Here is a 12,210-nt window from a genome sequence, read left to right as displayed (position 1 = left end):
TAAATAATTAAATGTATGAAAAAACGAGTCCAAACAAACGGACAATCTAACAATGAAAATGCAAAACAAATATGTAATCCTCAAAAACTAAGTTCTAATAAATCAACCAACCGATTCGAGTCTATGACATCAATTGTGTATCCTAACCGAAAGATTGGTCGAAGCCTAGAGAGTGAGGAGGATCTTTTCCCATGAGTCAAAAATATACCAAACCAACATGGGAAGAAAGAGAATTGGACTAAGTCAGCCCAAAAGACTAAAGCCCAAAAGCTCCCTCTCCCACTATAGATCCAGCTGGCTCTTACTACATGGTTTTCTACACCACCTCAGTCCAGCGGCTTGCCTGGCTTTGACGCCATAGTGAGGTTGAGAGTGAAGCTCAATGCCGCCCATTCTGAGAAAGATTGAGCCGCCGTCGCTACAGTATCAAGATTGAAATATCATATCGCACCCCCCTAAATTCTGATCAAGACCAAGAACAAAATGATCTATTGCCACCACCCACGTCGCCGGCATCCTAAAGCCTAGACATCTTTAGCCTCCAAAGAGCCTTTCCATCGCATGCTATAACCCCGATTGGATTGACCAGAACCTGATGACCTTCCCACTCTGGGGGATCCACGCCGAAGCGTCCTGATGTAGACAAGGTCGGAGACCGCCGCTGCGCTATCACGCAAAACCTAGAATAAGTTTTGGTATTGCTCCGTGAAAACTGGGCATCGTAAAGCCGAATATACATAATATGCAGAATAAATTTGAAGTAGACCGAACCGGTATGCATGTGTCCGATTCAATCATACAACAAACCAGAAAGAACTAAATCAAACATGTTTGATTAATTTTTATTGGTTTTGATTGAACACCATCTACTAGACTTATACTCATATATAGCATAACAACCCTACGACCAAATCTATTTTGATTGAGGACTTGAGTGTCAAATATAAGTAGTAGAAGAAATTTTACCCAAGCATTGCTCAAACTAGTTAGAATATTGATTATAGGCTCATTAAGGCCCATTAGCTATGTCATGGAGGATTAGATGAAATTGGACATCGATCATTATCTGTAAAACACAAATTATCTCATGTATGCAAAAACGTTGATTCTATATTTAATTTCACACTTCCAAGAAACAAAAACATTATGTCGTCGACTTAAACTTCTACTTCGCATGCTTATGTGGTGAGGCCCTCATAACCAGTGAAATGAGAGAATTTAAAGTAAGAAAACCAACCAGGAATAAGTACAAGCATGTCATATATGTGGACTAATGACATCAAATTTGAAGGGATTGTACATGGGCATTAATGTATAATATGCATCAAAATTGTGTGGCTGTCAATTTATATTATTATTTTGACCTCATTCACCGAGCAATGACGGTCACACGATGTCAAGATATATAATATATATGTATTAATGTATAATATAATTTCCCAAATTTGAATATATACCACGTGTTTTAAAACAGTTTCAACACTCAACACCATCTACAATTCTACAACACTTTACCTTCTCACTCCCACCATCATATTATTGTTCGCGCTAATTGTTCGCTTCAGTCTCTTTCAACACCTCTGTTCCAGGTTCAATTTCTCTAGTTTTTTTTTTTAAAAACTCAAGTCATTTCATTCATTCATGTGCCACAACTGTGGTGAAACATTACAATATAAAGCCTTGAGTGAATAGTTTTTTCTCATACCATGTCTCTTTCTTGGGTGAATAGTTTTTTCTCCTTTTCTCATACCATGTCCTTTAACCCCCTTCTACCTTATTCTTTCTCTATCTACTGTGATTTTTTTCTTTAATTTTATGGATTGATTATTTACAGTAATTACTTATAGCTTGATTAAGGATTTGGTGACTAAGTAGCTTAATACGCTTAGTATATTGAGCAATAATTAACATGACACTAGTGGCTGATCCAGAATCCGAACGTTGGGTGGGCTACGTTTTCAAGTTTTTTTTTGGCAAAGCCAAAAAAATTTAGTACATTTAAGCCAATAGTATGAGCGATAAGATCATAAATATGAAATTGAATTGTTCATTGATTGAATTTAGTATGTAATTGAGGCCTTTTAGAAGAATGTTGAGAGTTTTAGGATTTATGTAACAATTATACATACATACACATAAATTATATTTAGGATATATTAAAAAGAACAAAATATTAGTCACTCATCTAAATTTTAGTAACTCGACAATTTAGTCTTTCATGTTTCAATTTCAACCGATCACTTCTTGTACTTTAAATTTTAAACAATTTAGTCATTCCGTTAAGTCTTCATCCAACTACACCGTTAACTACCTGACTTGACAAACATCACATAAGAGGAAAAAAAACCACTTAACATTATGTGCAATTAAAAAGATAATTAACGGATTGACCAAATTGTTTAAAATTTGAAAATATAATGAGTTATCAGTTGAAATTGAAATATGAAAAATTAAACTGTCGAGTTACTAAAAATTGGAGGCGTGACCAATATTTTGTTCTCAACTCGTATCTCTGACTAATGACCTCTTCACTTACACTGCTGAAAGGACCCCGAATCTGAAACGACTGGTGATGCCGGATTGGAACAAAATAAGAAGGGGTGGAATCAGCAAAGCATTGCTTGTTGGAAAGATCATGAATCTCTCACTATATTGAATACATTGGCGACAGTGAATTCTCGTACCTCATCCAGGAGATATCAAACAACTGCAAGAATTTCAGAGAGCTGAAGTTGATGGTAGCTAATTCTGAATCTCAGATAGCTTAATTAGTAGCTGCTCGTCCAAAAGTGAAAGTTTTGAGCCTCCAATACTCGAAGATCTTGCAGGAACATTTGATCGCCATATTGGATCATTTACATGATCTGGAAGTTCTGAATATATCACATTGCCTTGTCATGGAAACTCCACCACCTCTACCAGGTCCAGGTCGACTACCTGATAGAAGGGTCCTTGCACACCTTGATCCGTTGATTCTTGCCAAAGCTTCTAGACTCAAAAAATTCATAACTTGCATGGAATATGATTCGTGCATCATGTGCCACAGGGCCAGAAGAGACGACGGGTTGATGAAGTGGTATAGATATGAACCAGGGTTATGGAAACAAGATGAGGTCGAATCCCTTGCTCTTTGATTACTCGATCATATGATCGATGATGAGAAACCAAGGATCCTTTTTCTAAATAATTACAAAGTAGTCTCCTATTGAAAAAAAAAAACAAAGTAGTTTCCTACTGATGGCCTAAAACTTGATGTTTTATCTTAGGCTAGCTTGTAGTTTAGTTCTTGAAAGTACTGGTTCAATTCCGAACCCTTTATTTCATTCACAATTTCTGTTTTCTGGATTGCTTTAAGTAGTCTTTGAATTATTGAGCTTCATGATTATGTTGAGGTGGTGAAAATATGAAAGCAGGGTTATGGAAACAATTAAGATGATGTCGATCGACTCTCTTGCTATTTGATAATTAATCATAAAAGCATTTCCACCCTTCTCATGATTGTGATCGCCAGTCGGCGAGTAATGGGTACTTGAGAAATAGGATAGGTAAGCTGAGTTGAATAATCAATCATGACAACTTTTCCAATCAAATGTCTAAGAATAATATAGTATCATCACAAATAATAGTTGTTTGGACTTAAAAGCCATCTACGAGGCAAACAACGTAGATTATATTAACTAAGCACGTATGCACCAAGTTGTCTAATAATAAGGCACAAATTCTTTTGTTTTTTATTTTTCTAAAAAAAGAGATACAAATTCTTTATGTAATAGGTTAAAACTGTTCTAGGAGAATTATTATTATATTCTTGTGTCTTAGTCTAGTTATGTTTCTTTATCGGAGTAGATTATACTTTATGTAATGCATATATATAAGTTCTATTATCAATTAATAAAGTGTGACGTTATATTCTTTTACGCTGTTAGTATTCTTGTTTCGTTCCTCCTCAAATAAAAACATAATTCATCAATCATTCTCAATAACCTTTGAAAAGTTCGTACACATTTCTTCTTCGAATGTATAATTTGTTCGTTAATTAAATAAAGTTTATGTTATAGAGAAATTATTATATATACTCGCCACATATCCCACGTGGCGTATCTCCTTAATGTTATTGATCTATTTTTTATTGTGATTGTTTTTTATTGGTTCGTATATGTAAATAAACTTTTGTCATTTTCACTACGTGAATGTTAATTATATCATGGCGTAATATGATTGGTTGCGTACACCACATTACAGTGTCACATATTGTGCCGGGTACACATAATAATTACTCTTATGTTATATTCGACTTTATATATTTCTCCTTTGACCTTAGAGTGTAGAAGTCCCTGACGTAAAATCTTGAGTTGTACGTAGTTTTCAAAATTATCAACCGACAACCACCGGAACCACCTGAAAACCACAAAATCAGTCGTAGGGTTGGTAATCAGTGACCTAGCCACTGACCTCACTCCACCGCAGTAAAAAGAATTCAACTTCAACACAGTAAAAAGTAAATTCTCATTTCCTATAAGACCTGGGTAGGTAGTAAAGGATAAACCAAACTTGACTAAACGTTGATATCTCTCTCTTCTTTCTCTCTCTAAACAAAAATGGCTCTGCAACTCTGGGAAACACTGAAGGAGGCGATCGTGGCCTACACGGGTCTATCTCCGGCGACCTTCTTCACACTCGTGGCTCTTCTCTTCGCCGCTTACCATGTCCTCTCCGGGATCTTTGGGCCTTCCGAGACTCACCACCGGCCCAGAAACTTGGAGGAGATGCAGCCTCTGCCGCCGCCGGTCCAGCTCGGCGAGATCACCGCCGACGAGCTCAAAGAGTACGACGGATCCGATCCCAAGAAGCCTCTGCTGATGGCCATCAAGGGTCAGATCTATGACGTGTCGCAGAGCAGGTAGCTAAAGGGTTTGGATTGAGATTGAGATTTAGGGCTTTTAGGGTTTAAGCTTCTGTGATTATTTGGTTTATGGAGTAGTCAACTGGGTTTCTGTTTTTGTGTTGTTTTATTATCTGGTGATTATAAAGTTGGAGACTTTATCATGCGGGAGTTTATATGGTTACTGTGAAAGTGTGAAATGTTGAATTGGGATGTGATGAACACTTGGGGTAGAAACTAAAGCTGGAAATTGTTACAATTTGAGGGTTGTGAATTTGTGATGTTTCGATATGTGGGTTTAGTGATTAGTTTCTTATCGATCGCAGAAATTAAAAGCTGGACAAGGTGGTTGCTTTTAATTTCTGCGATCGATAAGAAAGTGTTTCTATTAGCTTGCTTGTTATGTTGGAGGTTTGAATTAGTGATTTTGATGCAAAATAGACGTGTTTGGACTTGGTTCAGTGGTTCTTGTCCAGCTTTTGTTTATATGTTAATATTAATAAGTCCATGTTTTCTGTTCAAATTGGATTTCGTGGAGTTCTGTTTGTAGTTTTACCTGTTTCAGACCTAAGTTGGTGTGTTTTGGGTCACACTGTCACAGTATCACTGGCTTTAATTTAGGACGTTAATTGGTGTTTATCAGCTTGTCTAAGTTTGTGTTGAAGTTAAAGGATGTTGAGGTTCATTAAGATGCTTCTCTTATCAAACTAGACCCCCTCTTCTTACAGTGACTTGGGTAGAAGTATTTATTCTTGTTTAGACAATCTGTATTTGTATAACAAGTTTTTAATATGTTCACGTCTGGACCACTTTTGCAGGATGTTTTATGGACCTGGAGGTCCATATGCTCTATTTGCAGGTAAAGATGCTAGCAGGGCTCTTGCGAAAATGTCTTTTGAAGACAAAGATCTCACTGGTGATACCACTGGTCTCGGTCCTTTCGAGCTTGAGGCCTTGCAAGATTGGGAATATAAGTTCATGAGCAAGTATGTCAAGGTCGGAACCATTAAGAGTGCAGTTCCAGAAACTCCGGGGGAATCCACCAGTGAGGCCCCGAGAGCTGAAGATGTACCATCAGAAAGCCCAGCTGTTAAATCCGAGGAAACCGCTTCATCTGCTGCTGATGCTAAGCAAGAGTAGACTCGAGAAGGCGAATCATTTACTGGAGTACAATCTCTCTCCTATTAGTTACTGCGTTCTTAGCCTAGGATACTCTTGTTATATGACTTCGTTGGATGTTCATTTTGTGATATAATAATTCAGCAATGTTACTTTTGTGCATCATAGGTGCAACTTTCTTACCCCTAATATCTACAGAGTATATTCGGTTAAGGACGTATGAGTGAATTTCTTAAAAACAGCCTTTGGGCATAATTTTCAGCCAGTATTCATATTCATATAGTCTCGATTCTCCATAGGATGCTGCTTCGTACGTACTGTTCAATACTATTCGCCGGGATTGACCCTACTAAAAACCAATGAACCATGACTATACTAACCTTTAGGCAAACATAGTCTCATTCTATGCTTCCTGTCTTCTCTTCCTAAATATTCAGTAGAACATGTCCTATAATCCTATATCAAGTGTCCCTCGGCAGTGCAGCACCCAAGGTTCTAAAACTCGCTACTCGGTAGTCGGTCGGCCGGCCGGTGAGTAGCGAGTAGAGGAGTACTCGGATTCTAATTTCTGTATTTTTTTATTATTTTTATAATATATAATCTAATATATAATGTTCAAAATAATAAAAATAGTCCATAAAATATTATAATATTTAAGAGATAATAATGTCTAAAAAATAAAAACAATCATTAGTCCATTACAATAACATAAGTATTAAAAGCAAACCAAATTCAATTCTTGCAAACAATCCTAAGCATACGTAAGTATGCCTCAAATTCTTCTTCTCCATATCCATCTTGTACTCCCTCCGAATCCGACTTAAAATCAAAACTCAAGTCATCTATTTCCTCTTCATCATCAGATATAAAATCATGCTCATCAAGTTCCATAATTTCTTGGCAACTAGGACCTCTCTTAGGCTCTAAGCCACCATCCACTCCCGATTCCTCTCCAACTCTTTCACTAGCAAGATCCGAAACAACCCTAAAATCTTGTTTTTTTTTTCTGACCGAGTTGGACCGAGTACTCGGCCGATTTTCTTCCCGCCGAGTAGAGGCACTGAGTAGGTCAAAATCGCATCAGTAAACAGCCGAGTACCGAGTACTCGACCGAGTTGACCGAGTTTTAGAATATTGGCTGCACCACAATAATTCAAACTCAAGATATTAGTGTTTAGTGTTGGGGGTAACAATTATCTATAAGATTGAAAATCTAGCGCCTTGGCCTTCTTTGGAATGTTTCTCCTCCAACATTTGTGCTATCTGCAAGAACGATTAGCATCCTATGAAAAACAATTTACTGTTCTTTAGAAATATGGATTTTGATCCCACTCATACAAGGATTTGAGGCCAGAAAGGGTTTGATGAATGTCGTGAAGCAACTTCTTGAGATACTTGAAAAGCAAATATACCAAACAGCAGTAACAATGGTGTACAATTTCTTGCATGATGGTCAGGGCCGAACCTGAGATTTGAAGACCTGAGGTGAGTGCGAAAAATAGTGCCATCTAATTTGGTCATTAGAGAAAAAAAATTATTCGTACAACTCGACAAACAAAATTTTGAGCTAATTACCGCCAAAATTACTGAAATTTCTACTACTAATGAAATATTTAGTTACACAACATTAATTCATTATTCAACATCTCCAATCAAGCAAAACAACTTCTAAGAATTCTAATATTTTAATACTACTGTCATTTGTCTCATATGTATTTGTTTTGCTACATCTTAATACAACTACAACGATTACAGTAAACTTGATGAATATGGTGAATATTTTAACCACATATATGCGTGTATGTATGAGTTTTGGTGCCCACATAAGCCTAAGTGTCTGAGGCTGTTGCCTCTTTCGGCTCACCTCAGCTCCGGGCCTGCTGATGGTTTAAACCAGGAAAAAACCCGAATATCAAAAACCTGAATTCTCAGTTTCAAGTCTTCATTCTGTTCATAATTGGACAAGACGGCTTAAAACGTGTTTATAATTGGGTCCTTGACATATCAAGTCAGTGCACTGTGCAATTAATGCCTTGGTCCCTTTATTTTTTTGGACGAGCGACTGCATTTTTCTCCTAATTAGTACTCTTAATATCTGCTTTGAATTTTTCTCATATAACGCTCTGCAAGTCTCTCTCTCTCTCTACATGCCTGGCTGACCTAGCTATAGTGTAAAAGCTATGTAAATGCATTACAGTCACCTAATCCGCGGTTCATCATCTGATATGCAATCTGGAGCGTGTGTCGCTAAACACGGCGTGATAACATCAAAATATCATACTATCTGGACAGTAGATCAGATGCTGCATCTTACCAAACGTTGTTGATATCTCCGTATCACCATGTACTTATAGACCTTCATATATCAGCTTTTCTCATCAGTTGCTTGGCTTCATTTCATGTTATAACGTTGGTATCCTTTCTGATATGGACTACTTAATGTTGCATATCACTTTTTCAATTAGGCCTAACAATGATTAGAAATTGAGTGTTCAAGCATTGTGAAATGATTGATTGATGATGCATTTTGGATGTTTCTGACCACTGGGAGTTTGCCTACTCCAAAAGAAGTTAAAATTGAAAAGACTTTACAAAGGGGCTGGCTGTCTTAACAGCTATTCCTTGCTTATAAAAAAATCCTCTAAAGCTTAAACCTGCTAACAGATGAACAACTTCTTGTACTTTAGCTTCTATTTTCAGCCATGAGAATTCCTAAACTTTCTCTCTTTATGCTCATTGTTGTCATTCTAGCTCTACTTCATGTTTCCAGCTGCCTGCGGCACATCACCGGGTGCTGTACTAGCAGCGAAGCAGTTCAAGAAATGAAATCCAAACCGGCACTCAGAGTCAGGGTTTCTACTGAATTTGGGCCTCTTAGTGCTGATTCCCATTCTGCAGGGTCTCCATATACAGAGACGAACAGCATAAGCTATGTTGCTCATCAAGCTGTCCCTAGTGGACCAAACCCTCTTCACAATTAAGTGGATTTTCAGGAAACATGTTGTTTTCAGAGTAAGTGTGCAGTGTGATGTATTGTTTTCAGGTCATGGAAGATCAGAGGCAGATTATATCACTTGAAACTTAATATATACTAATGTGATGTTTTGTTTTCAGTTCAAGACCCGACACAGAGTCACAGATTATTAGAGTAGTTGAAACTTGATATATACTGATTTGAGTTGTACTTTGTGCAATGCAATGAAGCTTTTATATCGATTACAAACAGTTCATGTGTAATATATAATTGTGTTGGAGATAAAATTACCAAAATCAATTATGCAAGTATTGGCATTCTATGAAACTTTCTATCGTCAGAAGCACTTCAGATTCTATGCAAAAGCCATTTAAGTTTGTAAAATTAAGATATGAGAAGGCTACTTTGAAGTTTAGATGATTTCACCGTAGAATCGAGGCACACTAGTCAAATTACTTTTCCCAGAAAGTGAAGAACCTCATCGGTTGATAAAATTCAGAGAACTAGTTTACTTAGGTTAGGCCAAATTTGATGCCTAGTCTACCTTCACGCGAGAGAGATAAAAAAGTACAAGAATGCACTAAAGTTTATACACAATCGACTCTATATAACATGATACTCATTGTAGACAGTCTCTCAACCCAGAAGATTATTTTCCCCCAACAGCTATACACGTACACCCACGAACACAATTCACCTTGCTTCTACATCTTGAATCTTGAATACCATTAGTGTTGCTCATGCCCTTTCCCCCAAACAAGCTTCTTGTAATACCATTAATATAAACTTCTAGACAACATCACTTCATCAGTGCTCATTCATTCAACTCTCATCTCCGACATTGATGTCTTAGGACAGCCACACCAGCCTTTCTTCAAAGAAAAAGAAACCTAAAATTCACCAAACCACATATTCCAAGCAAATGATCTCCACCAAACATGAACCTGAGCGCGCATTATATGCAATGCACTTAACCATGAATCTGTGCCATACAGTATTATTGATCTTTAGAAACCTGTTATGTGAAGGTAGTTATATTATTGTGCTGTGACCTTTCTAGACACAAGCATATACAGTATACGAAGTACTACCCCATATAAGATTGCTACTTACTTGAGAGGATCACAGAAGACTCAATCCAGTTTCGCGATGCTATATCCACAGCAGCTGGTACACTTCATATCTTGTTTTTATCTTCATCTGTGTTTTTTTATATCTGCAACTTGTACACAATAATGTTTAGCATTTTATAAACTAGTCTAAATATTTCTGATGCGTATAGAGTTATCCATTCTGCAGGTTTTATCATCTGAATCTGGATTGTGTGACTTAAACGTGGTGTATTCGGTATTCACAAATTAAGATATGAAAGAACAAATGTTTCATGAAATCCATATATTTCAGCATCATCTGTACTCCTTTCCATCATAATCAGCTTCTTTCATCAATTGCTTGGCTTGTTGTTCCAATGTTGTCCTTTCTGATATGGATTAGTTTCTAGTTTTCTATATGATAATAATTACTATTTTATTTTTTTATAATCAAACCCTTTCAACGATTAGAAAATGAATGTACAGGCGTTGTGATATGATTGATTGAATGTACAGTTTGGATCTTTCTTCCCAGAGGGGGCTGCGTACTCCAAAAGAATTAAAAATTGTAAAGACAATACAGGAGGCTGTGTTAGCTACTAATCATTCCCTTATAAATAAACCTCTAATGCTCAATCCTGGTAGTACATGCAAACAACTCCTATTTACATAAACTTCTGTCTACCAAAGTTTTTAAGCCATGAGAATTTCTAAACTCTCTCCTGTCTTTATATGCATGCTTGTCATTCTAGCTCTAGTTAATGTTTCTAGTAGCCGACGGCACATAAGATGGTGCTGTACTAGCAGTGAAGAAGTTCAAGAAATGAAACTCAAACTGAGAGCAAGAGCCAGGTTTTCTTTCGAATTTAGGCGTCTTAATGCTGGCTTGCAGCATCCTGCAGGGTTTCGATATAAGAAGATGAACCAGATAAGTGCTGTTGCTCATCAAGCTGTCCCTGGTGGACCAAACCCTCTTCACAATTAAGTAGATTTTCCAGGAAACATATGTTTTACTTTGTACTCATCTTTGAAAGCTGGGAATAGAGTTTGTTCATGATAATTGATAAGAACAAAAGGGAAAAGGTCAAAATTGAACATGCAGTACTGAAGATCCCGAAGAAAATCTCTACTTCGAAAATTTCTTTACTTTGTTCTTTTGATGAACGAATTAGTGGTTTTGTATGCTATAGTCTATACAATAGATTAGATTTGTTAAATAGTCCATGCCATGCCATTTTACTATTTGATGCGATTTTTGCATCAATCACACAACTGTTTATTTTAGGCCTGGAATTAGTGGAATCTCCATCTGTTATGTAAATTATGATCATGATCCATAGCTAATGAAAGCAAAACTGCTTGTTATTCTAAAAAAAAAAAAAAAAAAGTAAAACTGCTTGGGCAGAATATATTTGATTACATGCTAGAAGAGGAAATAAGTAATCTCAAAATCCATTGCTAAAGCTATCAGTTGTCTCCCTCTTCCTTCTTGGTCAAGATTCCAAACTACATACTAAGCTAGCCCGCCTCATCATATTCAATTGGTATGACCTCTGGACCGTCCTTAGTCAACTGAAAAATTAGTTGAATATATATACAGCTGAAGCATTTCGATCTCACGCATTCATGGATTTCGATACCAGAATACTAGAGCAGCATGCTTGCCGATAATCATGAATTTAGTTGTAATCGAATTAAAAACTTAAAGAATCAAGAAAGATGGCATACTGCTGCTGTATAAATGTCTCACCTTATTCCTTATTGGTCAAGATTCCAAACTACTAGTAAGATAGTCTCTGCCCCATCATTGTCAATTGGTGATCACCTATGGACTGTACTTAGTCAACTGCAAAATTAGTTAAACATAGGCACATTGCAGAACACACGGAATTGGTTAAATCAATCTCACACATTCATGCATTTCGATGTTTGAATACTAGAACAGCATGCTTGCAGACAACCATGAACATGGCTGTAACCAAATAAAAAAATTTGAAGAAAAAAGAACCTCGATCAGTTTTTGTTTACTATAGCGAGGTGTTAGTCTGTTATATTTGTTATAGAGGCAAGAAGAGAATTAAGGTAGAAAATGCAGGACTAAACATGGCAACAAGTTCAGATTAAAGAAACTTAAGCCTCTCGAA

General features: G+C 36.8%; 1 protein-coding gene across 1 annotated transcript; it reads left to right on the top strand.

The window, feature by feature from the left end:
* Positions 1–4,561: 4,561 nt before the first annotated feature.
* Positions 4,562–6,163, top strand: LOC126802087 (membrane steroid-binding protein 1). Its single transcript, XM_050529631.1, has 2 exons — positions 4,562–4,900; positions 5,701–6,163. Exons 1-2 carry the CDS (start codon positions 4,599–4,601, stop codon positions 6,020–6,022), a joined length of 624 nt encoding a protein of 207 aa, XP_050385588.1. The 5' UTR covers positions 4,562–4,598; the 3' UTR covers positions 6,023–6,163.
* The last annotated feature ends 6,047 nt before the right edge of the window (positions 6,164–12,210 follow it).

The sequence above is a fragment of the Argentina anserina genome, chromosome 7 (genome assembly GCF_933775445.1).
Source record: "Argentina anserina chromosome 7, drPotAnse1.1, whole genome shotgun sequence".
Taxonomy (NCBI): Eukaryota; Viridiplantae; Streptophyta; class Magnoliopsida; order Rosales; family Rosaceae; genus Argentina; species Argentina anserina.
Note: the sequence above shows the minus strand (reverse complement) of the source record. Positions and strands in the feature narration are given on the sequence as shown.